The sequence below is a fragment of the Ciconia boyciana genome, chromosome 8 (genome assembly GCF_034638445.1).
Source record: "Ciconia boyciana chromosome 8, ASM3463844v1, whole genome shotgun sequence".
NCBI classification, from domain to species: domain Eukaryota; kingdom Metazoa; phylum Chordata; class Aves; order Ciconiiformes; family Ciconiidae; genus Ciconia; species Ciconia boyciana.
This window is the reverse complement of record NC_132941.1, coordinates 17,135,321-17,154,741: the sequence shown is the minus strand read 5'-3', so window position 1 is coordinate 17,154,741 and position 19,421 is coordinate 17,135,321. Positions and strand designations below refer to the sequence as shown.

Genomic DNA, 19,421 nt, shown 5'->3' with positions numbered 1-19,421 from the left:
GGCAGGATGAGACCTATGTATGCATCCGTGTCAAATTCGTCTAGTAGTTGTGGCCACAGCTCTTTCAAGAGATGTTTGTGAAACAATATTTTCAAATTTTTATTTTGACACAATTAAATTTCAAATTCAATCTACATTTTTTAGAGTCAGGTACTAAGCTTCTGACACCAAAGCAAAACATTTCATCTTGTGCCAAAGTAATATTCTTTGGACTTTTGGGTTTGTCTGGTTTTGTTTGCTGAGCTTTACCATCTAGCACAGCTGTAGATAGTGTAGAAAGGGCAATCGGTTGTTTGGGTTTAGACCGCTTTTAACAGTGGGCTGCAGGGGAGCTTAGAGTGGTAGTCAGAAAATCTAAAATGAAAAGTTAGGAGATGGCATGTCTCCTCCAGGCAACAAACCATTGGGAAAGTTGACAATAATTTGTCTTCTGCAGTGCTGCAATCACTGACACATGTCTGCGCATAATTCAGAATTGAAATGTAGATTGATCACAGCATACAGCTGACAAAGCACAAAAAGCCTTTGTAATTTAGCCTTATCAATTCTTTAGTATTGGACTTGCTTGTAACATAGTCAGACACAAAATAAAAATATATCAAAACTAGGGGACATTTCCAGAGAATCTTAAGTATTTTAAAATACTGTCAGATTATTTTGGACCAAAACCAAGGTTAAATGAAATAGCTAGGACAGGAAGAGGATGAGGTCTTAAAGAACTATCTTAACAAACACGTTATTTATTTTAAGCATGTCCTTGGAAGCAACTGCATTCCTAACATCTCGGCGCTTGGTGATTGCATGAAATCCAGAAAAGGAAATTGCCCAGAAACTGGCAATGCTGTTTTCATTAAGCCTGCTGGAGGCATTGTAGAAAAGTGGCCAAGCAAGATGAATGGCAAAAAGTAAATTAACTCTGAAGGAACTGGATTCCAAGCACACTCATCTAGTATTAGTAATGAAGATTGTTTTGTGACATCTATAGATAACATAGATCTGCAGTACGACACTGCAGATTCGGAAAAGCCAGCTTATAGTCAGTAATAGAGGTTGAAGATAAATCTTCCACCGGCTCAATTGATTTCTCAGCCACCTGTTCTAATTTATCATTAAGTAATCTGTTTCCATTCTAACACTAAAGATTATGTGCCCAGTCTTCAAATCGATACAAATTTACTAGACCACATTTAAAAAAAAAAAAAGATGGCTCTCATAATTATTAGGAAATGCATCCAGAATATGTCTGTTCCCTCACAACTGAAACAACAGTAAATTAGACCTAGGACAGCAGAGCAGGAATCTCTTGTACTGGCTTTTTTTGACTGTGTCACTGTGGAAGGATAAAACCTGCCAAAGTAGAACCTCAGGACAAACTTAGCAAAATCAGTTTAATGCAATTCACTGTTTCAAATTTATTCTCATATGAAGCAGGATTTCTTTGATATAATATGATAAATCCCTAAGTACAATATCAGAATAACTCCTTGAGCAGGATTATGCTGAAGAACATAATGTTGATTTGAAGTCTACTGTTAATATTTTAGATAAGAAAGAAAACCACATAAGTCTTTCCTTGGAAATAATAGTATACTTGAATTATCATTTCCTTGTAATAGTATTGCAAATCTGGTATTTTTATCTCCATTTTTATCTACTCTCTACTATGAAAATATTTAAGCAATTGCTTGAATGCTATTGTTAGCAATAACACTATGTGTCATACCTAATTGGCAATGTTATGACTCCTACTCAGTTGATGGATAACATGCAACAATATCTTTGGGAAATAAGCATGTGCCCCAGCTGTTTAAAGCTGTAAGGAAAGATATTTGTTGGATTTCTAAAAAGTAGATTTTTAAGTTCCTACTAGGTGAAAAAATGATTAAGATTTGTAAGGATAGGGGTCTATATTACGCTATTTTGGGTAGCTGCATAGAACCAAAATTTCAGATGCTTCCCAGATCCAAATATCTCAAATTTGGATACTTGTGCAGAAGGTTCTGGTTCCTAGGCTTTGAAAAAGGACTGGAAGTACCACAGGATCCAGCTTGCTCTTGGTTTCAGTCAGGATCTAAAAAACACATGAAAAGTCATATTATGCTTTTGTATTATGTTTGCTTCTGGTCCTCCCTGGACTGTGGAATAGTGGAGGCATACACAGGGGTTTTTTTGTCCTGAAGTTTGTATTAGAAAGTATTCTTCTGCATTAGGATTGTGTAAGGTCATATAGTACTTCCCAGTGGAAAGTCCCACTCTCTGGTATGGGTCCTTTCTAACACTGTTAAAGTGACCAGTAGTGGATTTGAACTTCCAAAGTGGTTGAAAGTTCAGCAACACTTTGTCTCAGCTATGCACGGTTAGAAGATGATTCGTTTTTGTCATGGAAGACCTGTAGCCTTACCCTGTCTTGGTTGCCAGTGAAGAAACCAAATACAGTGCAAGAGATGAAGGTGTCCCACCTGCAGAGATACTGTCTTCAGATTGAGTGTATACAATCTGATACTAATCTAGGGCCCGGTCAGTGAACTGCTGACCATTTTCTAATATCCTCAGTTGGCTCTAGAATAAGGGGTTTGTAGGATCAGACTGTTAAAGATCATTTGATTCTTGCTGATTACAAGATTCTTAGCCCTACTAATATTTCTTGAATTAAGCTCAGAGTCCTGTAGGAGCTTTGCCATTACCTCAATAGGAGTTTGAATTCAAAAGGTCAGAGGCAAATAATACATAATTCAGTTCACAAGAAGTATGCCAAATTGCTCCTAAATATTCTGTAACTAAGGTGTGTTCTAATAATCAGCAAATATCTGTGCTTTTGGAAAGGAGTTATTTCAGAGAATCCATTTGAACTAATGCATATTTCATTATTTTAAAGCTGTAGATTATTGAGTCTCTAGGCATTTGGCTTTTTTTCTCTTTATGCATCAGAGGTACTTAGTACCTCTGTACTAAGTTGCCTAGTAGCTGTATACTATGACTTACGGTATTTCTAGATTCTGGTCAATATGCTCTTTCTTTATTGACTTGAATTCTATTGTGTATTCCATACTGCAAGGCTGACAGGCATGAAGGCAAGCTATGTTTTGTAAACTGAGTCTTTTTTTTTTTTTTTAAAGTATCTAAAGTTGTCTTCAAGTACTTTTGGAGAGAGAGTTTTACAATCTATACACATTCAGAAGTAGCCAGTGGTTTTGGGAGTTAGACTTGTGGTATGGCAGTTGGTCAACAGGCTGTAAGTGTGTGCTGTTCAGAGTTAATGGCCAGCTTGATGCAGTCCATTTGTTGGACTTTTCCAACAAACCCCCCCACTACCAAGTCTCTCGTACTCTTGTATTCCCCACTGCCAAGTTATGCATGGTTTTTACCAGGAAACTGACTGACTTATCTCACAGGAGATTTCACCAAAGGGTATCTTTATGGTTTAGTGGTAGAAGATGCTGTACCATTCTGTACTGATTGTTATAATCCAGTGTGTGAACATTTTAGATTTGTCTCTGAAAGCTCCATATAATGTGTTTTCATTCAGGAAAAATAAATCAGCGTTGTGTGTTTCTTTCATTTCTTTCATTTCTTTCATCGTAGTGCTTATTCAGAAGTAGTCCTATTATTTACTGCAGCTGTTTTCTGGGCACTTTCTTTAAAGATGCTGGGAGGGTGTTGTTGTTTCTAAAGAAAACTGGTTTAGCCAAAACATTCTTACACTTTAATTCTACTTAAGTGGCAACAGATTAATTTATTTTTAAATGCTTATTAAAGTAAAATACCAAAAATATGCTCCAAATGTGATGTGTCAAGTAAAAATTGTGCTCAACTGTAAAAATAAGACAGTTGCTACACTTTACCTATAAGATGCTTTGGTTTAATTGGCAGCTGCAAAACAAACATGGCTTGAGACCCCCATCCATCTCGCCCACTCGCCTTTTGTAGGTGCCTCTGTTGAGAAAATTTATTAAATAATTTTTTACCATGTTTTATCAGTCTTTGACTTGCATCTTGAGTGCATCTGCAGCTTGTCAAGGTTCCCTGGATTAAATTACCAGCGAGATATTTGCAATTAACTTCAACAGCACAAGTCTTCACTTTGTTTCCCTCTGACCACAGTTGCAAGCATGCAGTCCTCTTCCCAGAAGAGAGGAACTACTCTCTGCTTCTCTCTCTTTGGGTCAGGACTAAATGAGAGACACTTAATAATTTTAATATATGGGAAATAATTTTGATTCTGTCTGTCTAAAGACTTTATGTGGTTTGTAAAGCAATTAACTAGGACTTATGACACTGTTCTCCCAGACAAAAAGGCCTTAGGACAGACAATAAATATACTGTATTACTCTGACTATTAGTGCTGTTGCCAGGTTTAAGAGGTTTCATTTTATTATTGGTACTGTGCCTATGTGATTTTGGGTGAAAATGTACTGCAGATAGTGAGGTACCAGGCCCACACATGAAATATTCCTCTTCAGATATGAAGTGGTTAGAAAAATAGGAGTCATTCAGCAATACGTTTACAAAATGTATCAAACTGCTGATATGGATTGGGATGTTTCCCGTTTCTGAAGCACAGGTGGGACTTTGTGCTGGGAATAGTGCAGGTATATTCTTTCTGGATCATACAAAGCTTTTAGCATCTATTTTATAAATTTGTAATGCAAGACCGGACATACTTTATATAATATAAGGTGTGTTTGTCATTGGGTAGACTAAAACTGAATGTGTACATAAATGACCTATCAAAACCTACATTTGAGGAACATGAGGATAAATAAATTGAAAACTCTTATTTTACCTTGCACAGTGTTGCTATTTGTTGAAGTTGCTCAGATAGCCGTCCTTCACATAGTTCTACAAAATTGTTGCTTTCCTTACCCATCCACCAAATTCAGATCCCAACTAATGGTTTGTTCCAAAATTTCACTGTAAGTTTTCCCTGTAAATACTCTGCTGCCCAGAATTGTTGCCCTTGAAAACTGTCTAGCACCTTCACAGTAGATGTTCAAAACCAATTTATTAGATTTTAAGTCATTCACTCATGCTAAACAGTCATCTATAAAATTTAGGTTCTTTTCTTTGTATGTGTAAAAATGTTTATATTAGTAATTAATGCTAAGCTATTGATTTTACTTTTAATTAATTATTACCTTTATTGCAAGTACTTGAATCTTTTTCTGTCATTTTTCCTGTCAATATTCAGAAGTATTTAAGTAAGCTGAATAAAACAGAGACCCGGTTTTTCTCTCCATATTTTGGAGTATCTTTAAGTGATGTTGTCTGATGGTATGTAACAATTCCACATGTGTAATGTTGGCAATACCTGACACATTAACATGAATACACTGTAAATTACATATCTTATAGAGATAGTTGCCATGTGTTGCCATTTAATTGCTCGTTTTCTTTCTGTCCTTCTTCTTGTATTATGTTATAATAATAATGAGATAAATTAAGATGTGATATGAACCTTTGCCCTGTAACTCAAGCTGAATGTATTTTTACATCAAGTTTATGCGAACTTTAATTTTCACAAGCAAATGTTTTGGGCTTTTCCTCGAATTAAGACTTAGGAAAATGCCATGAGAAGAGGCTTTTCTTGCATAATGTGAACTTACTATGAAATGAAAAGTTCTGGAAGTCTTGAAATCTTTTTCTGCTGTAGATTTAATGAGTCTTATTACTAATTTAGGTACTTAAAAAAATCTGGAAAATAATTTTGTTCAAACTGAACTTGGTATCTGGAAGTATATTGGGATTTTTCATATAGAGTTACTTCTCTAACCTCTGCAATGGATCTGTACATGTAATATTCTTTTACTGACTCACCATTACTTAACTGTGACTGACTCATGATATTTTTCTTTCATCAAGGCAGTTATTTTCACACATACAGTTCATGACAGAGAGTGAGTTATTTTATTGTTCAGGTTAACATTTATTATATTGCAGGTGAATCATCTTAAGATGGCTGAATTCCAGCTGTTTACTCTGTTTTCAGAGTTGAGAAGGGCTAGAAAGACTTTCTGGTCAGTTTTAACCAAGTGGGACCCTGGGTCATTAAAGAGCAGACAATAATTCTGGAAATAGGGAGACTACAGAGGAGCAGAAAATTAATCAAGCAGTTACCTTATGTCTAATAATATGTGTATTAGCTGCTGTCATGGAAATGAGAGCACGTTTTTGAAAACTGTCTTCAGGAGATATGCGATGCTATCAACTTTTTCCAAATTCCTCTCCATCTGCTTGAGCAGCACTAGGCACTTAATCTAAGGTAGGAGAGTTTGGAGCAGAAGAGCAAATGTTTTTACTTGAATTGTATCCACACACTGATTTTTTTAAAGGTGGGTTGGTTGGGGTATTTTTTTGGTGCTAATACTGTAAATGAGATGCTGTAGTTCTAGTAAGGAAATCGCCTATTTGAAAAAGTTGAGTGAAACTTCTAAAAACTGGACCACCAAAACTTACCTTAGCTGTTAAATTAGCTATAGCTGAAGGGAAAGGAGAAAGAGGAGTGCCTGATTTATGCCAGAACAGCTGGGTTAGTAAGTGGTAAGGAGCGGTGCATTTTTTCCTGTGTAAGATCCTTAATTTGCTGTTACATATTTAAAAGTTTTATAGAAAGTTTTGATACAGGCTGGATGACATTTTTCACAATAATAATAATACTGGGGTCTTTTTTACTTGTAGCCTAGTTTTGATGTATACTAAGTTCACATCTTCGTATATTGTTCTAGTTCTGAGTGTTACAAACTTTTTTGTAGGGTTTTTTTGTTTGGTTGTTTTTTTCAAATTCACCTGAGAGTATGAAGTAGTCGCTAACATTCAGGAGCTGAAGCATGTTGTGAGCTAGAATCGAGAAAGTTGGCAAGATTGAAAAATGCAATAAAAGGGAACTATGGTAATGGAATTGTCTTTAAAGTAGTGCAGAAATTGATTTTTTAATTTTCTGATTGCAGTGATGTAGTTGAAATTAGGATTACAAAAGCTACTCTTATAAACCATCAAACATAACTTGGAACTGGAAATACTGACCTTTAAAGTGGATGCGAGTTCATTGTTTACAGAACTTCACTCCGATGCACCACTGCATCAACTACCCTTGATTTAAACTATTTTTCGCTATTTTTTTCCGAGTTGTAGGGGAGGCTGTATAGAATTGTTAAACAGGAAGACAGGAGCTGCAAAACGTCTTTAAAAGGAGAGCCGTAAGCTGAACTGTAGAAAATTAATTAATGCTCTTCAGATACTTGAAATAAAAGTCTTAACGTATGGTCTGTTTTGCCACAGAATTGTAGCCCAAGCAGAAGTGTTGATCAGAGTTTGTATCCTGAGATATTCCGTATCTCTAGTACAAAACATTACTGAAGGCCACTGTAAACAACACAGTTTTAGTTAAGAAGCTGATCCCGGGATGAAAGATAGATGAAATCAGCTACAGACTGTATGAGAATTCCTCATGAGGAATTGATGGTAAAGCTTTTCATAATCTTTCATGCTTTAGCTAAAAATATTAGCACCATAAAAATTCTTCAGGGGGCACAGTTGAGGTGGTAGCTGCGGAGTGATCAAAACATAAAAGAGGCACATTTTTCCTTTTTATGGGGAGGCCTCTTTCAGACCTGTCACATGATGGATTTGAAATGAAAGTTTAATGGACTCTCAGTTTCTCAGACAGCCATCTTTCTACAGTTTCGTTATTAACAACAATTTAATGTTAGCCAGCTCTCTTTCTTTTTTCTGAGCTCTTGATAATTCATTTATTTCATTTGTTTAGCAGCAATATAGGAAAAAATACTCAGATCATAAAGCTAAGGAAGTGTTCCATATTAAAAAACAATGTAAAACCAGTCTCAAATAGATTTTGCAGAAGCGTTTATTCCACAGTTGTTTGAATTACAATGTATCAAGTGTAAATAGCATGTAAACAGTGTGAATGGATTTCATATTTAACCTGTATGCAATAGTATGTGAGCCGTAATTTTTCCTCCCAGCACTATATGAGTAATGATGCCATTTTCACGGCCGATGTTGTATAAAATGTTTTTCAACTAATGGTCACAGTATAGAAACTGTTTTGTTAATGTGTCAGAAAACGAGACCTGGGAAGCAAGTGGATGTATGATAGCTCTTGGGAAAATAAACATGTAGCATTAAGTAAAATAATAAAATTTCAAAATGTGTAAATACATTTTTACAGGGTCTGATCCAGAGCCATTAACGTCATTTAAATTTTTTACTTCAGTTGCAAAGGAAATGTACCAGGTTCTTGATTATGCCAGCTATTTTAGTGCTCTTTGGGGAATGGTACAGACTAACTTTTCTTTCCTTCAGAAGTCCAAAAAGGTGGGAAGTTCTCCACCGTGACTCATGCTTTCTGAGTTTATGTGGGTGCAGCTCTGTCTAGCCAGTCAAATCCACCAAGTATTTTGCATAGGGAGAAGTAAAAGTCTGAAACTTCACCCATCAAGGCTCTTTACAGGGACAAGTGGTCCAGGGGCAGTCCTATGTATTTCCTGGAAAGTAAAGACTGTCAACAATATGGGCTTCTTTCTCACAGGCTCAGAACTGGTGGTAGCCAACTACTTTAATCCTTAACCTTCCTACCTCTCACATTTTGTCCGGAATGATGAAAAAAGAAATTATTTACAGTGTAGAAAGAAGGGAAAGCAGTAATATAAAGTCTTTTAAATTAGTTTATCTCCTTTTATACCCATTCTGCTCAGTTACTACCTTATTTTCCTTTTAATGAAAAACAGATTCAATCCTATTAAAATTTTTTCTTGAACAAACTGGGACACTAATAATAAAGACTAAACTAATTTATATTTTAAATTTACAGATTGCATACATGTTCTCATATCATTTGTTACCCCACTTTGAAAAAGTAGGTTGCTGAGTCCTTAGCCTCTCTAGAGGTGTGACTGTATCGGTTTAGTGCAGGGATGACTAATAAAGCCCATACAACTGCAATTCAAATTTATTAGTAGTAGTTAGATAATATATTATTATTGCATACCTCTGTTTCTGCATGTATTACAAGGCGAACTAATGCAAACTGACTTGAAATCGCAATCATAACTGAAAATTCTGGTTGGTTGATACTTGAAGTTGCCTAATTTGTCTAACGAACCATTGCTTTTTCATTAACGAGTAACAATGGTAAGGACTTACAAGAGACATAAGTACATGATGGTATCTAAACACTATTTACAAAGTTTATCAAAAACCACAATGTTGTCTTCTATAAACAATTTCATCAATAGTAAGTAAATTTAAAATAGTTGGTTAGTCAGCAGCAACCACTCCCATAGGAGAAAAAGACTTTGAATCTTGCAACTTAACAAGGCAAGGACACTGACAGTGTCACTATCCCATCACCCGGTGGGTTCTGTTCTGAGTTCTGTGCTGGGTTGTCTTTAAGACTGGTTATCAGCTCAGTCTTCTAGTAGGGTTGCAGAACTTGCTCTGTGGATCAAGGTAGTGATCTGTCCAGTTCCCTGTATTTTGTAGTGACCAACACCAAGGTATTTCATAAGGTATTGTAAGAGTATGCAGTTGGCAAGCATAAAATAATCTGCTCACGTTATAGGTCTTAGCCTAATATACGTAGGATATTATGAAGTTCAAACCTTCAATATCAGCATGTTCCTTTGCAGCTATTTACTTTTATTAATTAAAAAAAAAAATCTACCACTCCAGTCCCTTCTTGAATCTTATTAAAGTGTTCCCCTCAACACCTTCTTGTTGGATTGAAGCTGATAGGCCTATAGACCCACATTGTGTGAAAAGTATTCTTTTTTAATTTACAAACCTTTTTTTTTCATTACTTTCCCTTATTTTTTCGTTTTTAATTGGAATAATTGATTTCTAATCCATATGTGTATTTGTCTGCATCTTTATCTGTAACTATGGAATTTTCTCAATACAGAAGGTACTCAAGAGTAATGAAGTGATTGACACAGTTTCTGAAATGTGGCAACATTATTGCACTTAAAATCACTAATTTATATAAAGAATAATTATATTTGCAGTGTGGTTCTCTATTGCTGTCTTTTTTTTATCTTAACATAACACGCCTTTACGTTGACATTTTGTGACCTTTTCTCACCACACAGTCACACTGATGTTCTTCACCAAGAGGCCTGCAGTAAAAGCAGAAAGACTGCTTCTACTGATTAATTCAGTCAATTCAGATGTCTGGAATATGTAAGAACAATTTAAGTTTCTTCTCTAATGTGTATTACTTTGGAATTAATGGCATAAATTTAATTTCCCATCATTTAGGCCATACAAGTAGGCTTTTTAAATTTTTCCCAGCAGCATAAATAGTTGTGTATAATGCTGAGAGCATTTTAACTGAGTATCACAGTTGTTGTGACAGGACAAAGAAGAAACAGTCTCTGGAATAACTGGGTCCTTGACACTAAAATTTTTTAAGTTCAAAGCTTGTACCTTGAATTTGCATTAAAAAGTAAATTGCCAAGCAATATAGAATGTGCTGGTTTTGGCTGAGGTAGAGTTAATTTTCTTCATAGTAGATTTGTGCTGGAAACAGTGTTGATAACACCGGGATGTTTTAGTTACTGCTGAGGGGTGCTTACACAGAGTCAAGACCTCTTCTGCTTCTCACCCCACCCCACCAGCGAGTAGGCTGGGGGGGCACAAGAAGCTGGGAGGGGACACAGCTGGGACAGCTGACCCCAACTGGCCAAAGGGCTATTCCAGACCATATGGCATCATTGTCAGCATATAAAGCTGGGGGAAGAAGAAAGAAGGGGGAGAGTTTCGGAGTGATGGCGTCTTGTCTTCCCAAGTAACTGTTAACATGTGATGGAGCCCTGCTTTCCTGGAGGTGGCTGAACACCTGCCTGCTGATGTGAAGGAGTGAAGGAATTCCTTGTTTTACTTTGCGGCTTTTGCTTTCCCTATTAAACCGTCTTTATCTCAACCCACGAGTTTTCTCACTTTTACTCTTCTGATTCCCTCCCCCACCCCACTGCGGGGGGAGTGAGCGAGCGGCTGTGTGGGGCTTAGTTGCTGCCCGGGTTAAACCATGACATACAGCCAAGGATATTAGTAGATTTTGTTGTCTGTTTTAAAGTCTGTATTTTAAAGCAAATTCTTTTGTAATAAAATTGAAAATCTTTGAGTAGAGCCTTTAGAGAAAGGGTCATGTCTTTCCTGTTTACTTAAACAATGTCTGATGTGGTTTCAGCCTCAAGATACTACTATATTTTAAAATATGTAACTGTAATATTGCACAAAATTATGCACATGTATGTGGCAGGAGTTTCTGACCTTAAGACTTAAAATTACAGTCACATGGACAGGTAAAGGAAGTAGGAACAAGAAGTAACAGAGGCACCTAGAAATCAGTGACCCTGCCCATGATGACAAAGGGAATGTACTGCACAACAGGATATTGAATCCATATTTTATTCTTCCCTGGCTAGTATGCGATTTGCAAAGTCACTTTTCCTTAGCAAGAGATCCTACTGGCATTTTTAGAGAGCTCATCCTTCCAGACAGTGCTGCAAGAGCAGGGCTCTGCAGATGTTCTGGCAAAAAAATTGTGTTCTGAAAAGGAAATGGAGGGAGTAGCCAAATGGCTTTATGAAGAATAACCGGAATATTTGGCAACCCAGGATACCCGTGTGTCCCTAAATTGTTTGGTGCTTCTGCATTGTATAATGTACTGATTTTCTGTATCTGCCTCTGTGTTTTGTTCTGTCTAAATCACAAAGTAGTCAATTCAGTGGGAAGGAAGTGGGATCACAAAATAGTCAATTCAGTGGGAAAGAAGTGGAGGAAAACCAATTCCTTGGCATCCATGTGTGTTCAGTCTATGCTGCTGGCTGGCTGAGAGTCACATGACAACCTATGAGAAACTGTTGAAAAAAGTTTCCAAGCTATCTTTGATTTTTCTTTCTTTTTTTTTGCAGTATAAACATAATCACGTGTTTGGTCAAAGTTTTCTAAGCTTGGGTTTTTTTGCACAACTACTAATATAACTGTTCTTTTCAACACCCACACAGCTTTGTCCCCTGCCATCAGAGAGCACCTAACAGTGTAATGCACCTTTGGGGATTTGATTGGGCACCAGTATGTGAAGGTGATTTCCTCTGATCAAAGTCCTTGTGTTTCTGTCCCCATCCTCTACAGCGTTGCGGAGTCGATCAGGACGGTCCATCATCAATGGAAACTGGGCAATTGATCGACCTGGGAGATATGAAGGTGGTGGGACAATGTTCACTTATAAACGCCCAAATGAAATCTCCAGCACTGCAGGAGAGTCGTTTTTAGCTGATGGTCCAACAAATGAAGTCCTTGATGTCTATGTAAGTTTCTTGTATTTAGATTAATCTTCCTGATGGAAAAAAATTGTTCAATTCATTGTTAACATGCAACACTAAAATTGCATTCAGTACCAATACTTTGTTACTGTTTTGTTCCTTAATTTTGAAACATTATTTTTTATATTTTACTATTGCTTGCTGTTGCTCCCATCTTGCCCCAGATATTGGAAATCTAAATAACGATGAAGCCTTTTTCTCTCAGACTTTACTGATCCAGTAAAACCAATTTTACTTGTTCAGTAAAATAGAGATAAAGCATAAAAATGTCTGGGGTTTCTTTTGTGAACTGGATTTTCTCCGGATACTTTCCTCCTCAAGCAAATTTGGCATAGTTTAATTTTACAGTGAACTGAAGCAAATACCTGAATCAGACAAGGCCTCTCACAGAGTGATACCATCTCAGTTTTCTTTAGAAGAAGCATAAGTCAAAAAAACTATAGAAGCAGAGCAGTTTTAATACGAAGCTGTGCTAGGAGACCATAGATAGTAGCCATTTGAGAAGGGAAGAGAGAACACCAATTGTGGCTAAGAGGGGGGAATCATATTGAAAAAATTGTTTACTTCAGATGGGACTTTTACTGCATCATATTGAAATAAAAAAAATAACTGAATTGATTACAACTAATTCAAAGATAAATGGTGTATTCTGAGATTATACACTTTCACATGGTAAAATCCATTCATTGAAAAAACTAGACTAACTGGTGATACGGTTGTTTCATCCAGCTACAGCTTTTTTGCCCTTAAGTGCAATATGGGGTGGAAAAGTGAATGTGCTGGTTGTTTCATAGAAAAATGAATAGTAACTACCCTGATTACTCAGCTGGGAAAAGTTAGATGTTGGCAAAGTTATTCCCCATTTGCTATATAGTGTCTTAATGAAGCAGTGATAATTATGTAAACATTACTTCTTTTTGGATAATTTCTGACTGATTCCAATGTAATACTGGCAAAAGCCTGGAAGATTAAATGGTTAGGCTCCTAGATTCTGCAATGCAGACTCCATGTTTTTAAAATATACGTGTCATTGTGTAGTTACCGGATGCTGTGAGCTGAGGTTTGGTCTCAAGTTTTTATTGTCAGCTGATTGATGCCTAATACGTAATGATCCAGTGAGAAAAGGATCAGGAAATGGATTAAACAGTGATTTTCAAAGTACTACCATAAAAACCCTTTAAGCTTAAATTTATCATATTTTAATATTTTAGTTTAGGCTTAGTCTTTTCTTTTTTTGCTTTTGCAATGACTATAAGAAAGCTGTCACAATGGGCATAGCTTTATCAGTTTTGCTCTGTGGCTGCTACTATGGATTGGCACATCTAATTTGACTGGACTCTTATCTGAGATGTTTCTTGTAGATATGAGGAATACTACAGTTCATTATAAGATTATAGTTTAGTGTCTTTTTCAATATAGTGTGGGAAGATAAAAATGGATAGTGCTAGATGAAAGAAAATAAATCATCAGTATGACACAACCTCTCTTACAGGTTTGAAATTTGTAGCTGCGCAGATACAGATGTCTTTTTTCAGACTTTGTCTTCCAGTTCCTGAATCATGTAATCCTCTTTTCATCCATACTCATGATCTTTATGCTCTGTGTAGAAAAATGAAGAGATTTGCAGATGGGAACTCCAAATGGCTTTCTGTTCATTTTTCCTGAGATCATGCCGTCTTTCTTCCACTCTAAAAATGTAGAGGAAAAGGCTCCCTAAGTTACAGCAGGTTATAATTAGCAAGATAAAAAGAAATGCAAGTTTTGTCCAAGTGTGAAGTATACGTTGCTACAAAGACTTAGGTCCACTGACTCAAAGCAAAACTATTGTATAATTCCAGGTATTTTCCTGCAGGAAACCTGTGACAATATATTCATAGGGACTTCGTCAGTTAAGCTCTTTATAACATGTGCCTGTCAGTTGTTTTGAGAAAGGTGATGGAAAAACCATGGGAACCATCTTAAGAACAAGGTCCTGGTTCTGGAAGGTGGGGGGTGCTCTTCTGCTAAAGGCAGCTTCCCAGTGCTCAGTTCTCTCAGGACCAAACACAAAGAGGTTGTATTTTTTGGATAACAAAGTGACATGGGAAGGACCAACCCTTACCAAAAATATTACAGGCAATGCATTATTAGATGGTTCACAAAAGTGAATGATCTCTGAGGGACAGAGTTTAGAGGAACAGCTATTATATTTGGCAAGGAAAAAGTGATTTTGACACAAGGAGAAACAAAGGTCTGAATCCCTAGTTGGTATTAATCGGTGTGACAAATTTAGTGAAACCTTGAAGCATATGTGTGCTCTGCTGGCTCATAAAACCATTAGCATAGCATGACTTTTTTCTTTTCGGCCCATGGTTTGTCAGAACCAAAGAACTAGTGCAAGCTCTGGTGTTTGTTTCATTTTGTTTTGTTTTTAAAAAAAAGGTACTTTAAGTAAAGTGTAATCTGAGGCTTCTACCAGACCAATCCCCACAAAGAGCTCAGGGCTTTTAAGGCAGCAGTGTCAGTAGAAGCAGTACTGAAGTAATCAAAGCTAAACTACTGAAATTAGCAGCTGATGGCATCCCTGCATTTCTAGTGAGTATGCTCAGGCTCTCAGCAGCAGCAATGTAATACAAGCCAGTTGGGTATGGAGTGTGCTGCTAACAGTTTTAAAAAGCTTTCATAAAAAGCTTTTCATATCTTGCTCAGGTCTTGTTATGCCTAACTGCTTAAACAAGCACACAAGAAGTGACACTGACTTTCAGAGGCATGCTCATGTCAGTTCACATGGGCTTGTGCAGCAGCATTCTGAAACCACTCAGCTTCATTTTCACATTTAAAAGAGAAAACCTTATGGTGTCTGCCTGTGTTTCATAAAGAACACTTTGATAGAGTTGTGGTGGCTAGCTGCAGAGCAGTGGGAGTCTGTCTGCACTTACATTACATCTTCATTCAGTTGAAAATTAACGTGGAAGGATGCAGGAGGGCTGCACCAGCGCTCTTCAGCTGCTGCAACAAGTATGTGGGCCTTCGTAATGTGTTCTCTTGATCTTTATTGAGCAATGCTTATGGTGAGAGCGGCATTAATGTTAGTAATTTTAGCTAGTTGATTGTTGAGTCTCCACTGAGTGGTGCGGAGGTAGCTGCACAGTGATGAAAGGAACAGTTTGGTTTGTGAGATGGTACACACAGAATAACACATATGTGCTGTCTGCATGTGCTCTGTTCAAGTACAACTGATAAACCTTAAAGAAGGCAGTTGGCTAGATTGGTAGATTGAGGTCTGTGGTATTTATTTTTCTCTGCTTTGTTTCTTCCTTGCTTATGTTTCCTAAGGCATCTGTAAAGCTCCTTCTATCTGAGAATGTTTTGGTGACCTTAGGACCGTTCTCTTCTGCTGCTGCGGCCTGGTGTGAGCCTCTGCTGCCCACAGTGGTGAGAGGCGAGGCCGTGGCTGGTGCAGCCCACAGCCGCTCCTTGGCCCCGAGCATGTCAGTTTTACATTTTTCAAAGAAGATTTAGAGAAAGTTTCTCTGCCATCACAAGCTAGCTCTGTTTACAAACATAGTAACCTGTATTTTCTTATTTTTTCCAGAAACAAATAGTTTTTTTGCATTTTTTGGAGACAGTCATTAATCATTGTTTCTATCCTGACCAATGACAAATAATGTTATGTAGTTGATCCGTTCAAGTACATATTTAAGTATTCGTAATATAACAAGTGGAAGAACTGAATATATGGCTGTTTTTCTTTTTAGATGATACATCAGCAGCCTAACCCAGGTATCCATTATGAGTATATCATTCCAGGAGAAAATGTCATTAGTCCTCAGTTGCTTGCTCACAGGAGGCCAGGTAAAATGCCGCTATTTCCTATTATTAAATATTTTGTTACCTGATAAGCTAATGGAGAAATTCATACCATTAAATTCAGTGTAAATGCTGCCACTGATGTGGGAGAGGCCCAGAATTTCATCCTACATGTTGAAAGAGAAGTCTGCATAGATTTGGTAGCTTCAGTGTATTAATACTGGCAGGGATTATTTATACTGTAGCAGGGAATCTGGTCATGTATTTCTACACTCAACTTGTGTATTTGTGTTAACCATGTGTTAAACAAGTGTTAACCATGGCTTTGCATGAGCTAGAGTGATGTACCATGTCTCAGAAATGAAATGGAACATGGGTTTTCTCTTCAGAGTTTAAGATAATTTAAAACCAACCCTTCACAGTTTCTCTTTCCTCTCCCAACTGGAGAGGATCAAATACAAAACTGTTGCCTTCCCAAGCTAGAATCTGGACAGCTCGTGCTCCTGACTGAGCTGTGGATATGCGCTGTGTGTACTGGTATGAAGTTCTGAAGGACAGCAGAAAATTTGCAAGTGAGTTTGGTACTACTTTTAATGTTTGTGACTTGCCTTGACAAATTTCTAAGTGTGTTTGCAGTCCGTTTGTAACGAGGAGCAGCTGTGCTGTGACATGGGGAGGCACAGAATACAGAGCATGGTACAAAAAAAAAAGCTTTGGGAAATTTTGACACTGGGTGCATTAACTCTACAGTGTGTTTGGAGATTCTTGAGTTTTTAATGTATTTGCTGGCTGAGACTTGGTTATCTTAGTCTAAAGCAATGCAGTCTTTGCAGGACACTATTAGGAGGTCTCTGCATAGCAGATTAAAGCTGCTTTCAAGTTTTATGATGCTCCAGTTGTGATTATTATTGGATGAAAACACAGACTGATATTTGCAAGTGAGGCTTATTATTTTACATTTTTGTTATTGTCCATCATCAGGGGAGCCCTTGAATGGTCAGTTAGGAATGCCAGAAAGTACAAACCATGAGGATGAGGATTTGCATAGGGAGACAGACGCTCTCACTGGACAGTCAGCTGGAACTTTTCCAGTTATTCAGCCAGGAAGATTTCCTTCTCATCAGCCAGAAAACCAGGTGTCTGCTGTGCAACCACCAAGACAAAACCGAGAACACAACTGGAAACAGATTGGAAAAACCGAGTGCAGTACTACATGTGGGAAAGGTAAGTGCTTCATACACCATGCACAGAAAGTAGATGACACACGGGAGCATTCCAGCATGGGAGAGGAGAAGCATGGAGGGAAGAAGCAGTGTGACTATTCAGCAGCTCTTGTATGCACAAAGCATTGCTGGACCTGGTGTTTTCTGTTATCTTACAAGCAAAAGATGTGTCAGTACTATTATGTGTGCTTATATTTAAATCAGTCGAAACACAAAATCAAAAATATGAAATACAAAGTATGTAAATTAAAAGGGAATATATGCCATTTGCCTCTGAAAGGAAATATTTCAGGATTTTATGGCAAGCTGCTCTCTCTCACACCCTTGATACACAGCTGCTTTCCTCAACATTCTTTGGCATTCTTTATCCTTCCATTTGGCCTCTCCAGCTTTGTCAGATATACCCTCAGTGCTTTTTGTGTCTTTGTCAACAGTCTTCTGATCTTTACGGGAAGGTTTCACAGGGATTCCATCAGCCATATCTTTGCCTCATTGGATGTTGCTGGAACAGCAATAATGTGACTTCAGAAAACTAAGGGTTTCATAGGGGAGAAGTGGGAAGGAAGAGGGACAGAGAGGCACTGGTAATTAACCAGTGATGATGATTAACCAGAGCTTGATGATGGTGACGATAGGGTTGAGTGTCTATGGGTAAGAATCAGGGGGAAGGCCAACAAGGCAGATATTGTGGTGGGAGTCTGTTACAGACTACCCAACCAGGATGAGGAGACTGACAAACTATTCTATAAGCAGCTGGGAGAAGCCTCACGATCGCTAGCCCTTGTTCTTGTGGGGGACTTCAACCTACCGGATGTCTGCTGGAAATACAATACAGCAGAGAGGAAACAGTCTAGGAGGTTCCTGGAGCGTGTGGCAGATAACTTCCTGACACAGCTGGTGAGTGAGCCATCTAGGGAAGGTGCCCTGCTGGACCTCTTGTTCACAAACAGAGAAGGACTTGTGAGCCACGTGATGGTTGGAGGCCGTCTTGTGCAGAGTGATCACGAAATGATAGAGTTTTTGATACATGGAGAAGCGGCGAGGGGGGTCAGCAGAAGTGCCACCTTAGACTTCCGGAGGGCGGACTTCGGCCTGTTTAGGAGATTGGTTGACAGATTCCCCTGGGAGGCAGCCCGAAAGGGCAAAAGAGTCCAGGAAGGCTGGACATTATTTAAGGAGGAAGTCCTAAAGGCACAAGAGCAGGCTGTCCCCAGGTGCCAAAAGACAAGCCGGCGGGGAAGAAGACCGGCCTGGCTGACTAGAGAGCTGTGGCTCGAACTCAGGAAAAAGAGGAGAGTCTACGACCTCTGGAAGAAGGGGCAGGCAAGTCAGGAGGACTACAAAGGTGTAGCAAGGCTGTGCAGGGAGAAAATTAGAAGGGCCAAAGCTGAGCTAGAGCTCAATCTGGCTGCTGCTGTAAAAGACAACAAAAAATACTTCTTCAAATACATTAGCAGCAAAAGGAGAGCTAAGGAGAATCTCCAGCCCCTAGTAGATGGGGGAGGGAACACAGGGACAAAGGATGAGGAAAAGGCTGATGGACTTAATGCCTTCTTTGCCTCAGTCTTTAATAGTAGGGCCAATTGTTCTCTGGCTACCCAGCCCCCCGAGTCGGAAGATAGGGACGCGGACCAGAATGGAGCCCCCATAATCCAGGGGGAAATGGTTAGTGACCTGCTGCACCACTTAGACACTCACAAGTCTATGGGGCCTGATGAGATCCACCCAAGAGTACTGAAGGAACTGGCAGAAGTGCTCACCAAGCTGCTTTCCATCATTTACCAGCAGTCCTGGCTAACTGGGGAGGTCCCAGTAGACTGGAGATGAGCGAATGTGACGCCCATCTACAAGAAGGGCTGGAAGGAGGACCTGGGGAACTACAGGCCTGTCAGCCTGACCTCGGTACCGGGGAAGCTGATGGAGCAGGTCATCTTGAGTGCCATCACACGGGATGTAGAGAATAACCAAGGGATCAAGCCCAGCCAGCATGGGTTCAGGAAAGGCAGGTCCTGCTTGACCAACCTGATCTCCTTCTATGACAAGGTGACCCGCCTAGTGGATGAGGGAA

General features: G+C 38.5%; 1 protein-coding gene across 9 annotated transcripts in view; it reads left to right on the top strand.

Moving 5' to 3' along the window:
* THSD4 (thrombospondin type 1 domain containing 4) overlaps nucleotides 1-19,421 on the top strand; it is a 348,910-nt gene that overhangs the window by 296,478 nt on the left and 33,011 nt on the right. For all 9 annotated transcript variants that reach the window (XM_072870146.1, XM_072870150.1, XM_072870148.1 and 6 more), the window contains 3 exons: nucleotides 12,151-12,326; nucleotides 16,079-16,175; nucleotides 17,112-17,354. In XM_072870146.1, coding sequence (XP_072726247.1) covers nucleotides 12,151-12,326; nucleotides 16,079-16,175; nucleotides 17,112-17,354 — 516 coding nt within the window. The remainder of the gene's footprint in view (nucleotides 1-12,150; nucleotides 12,327-16,078; nucleotides 16,176-17,111; nucleotides 17,355-19,421) is intronic.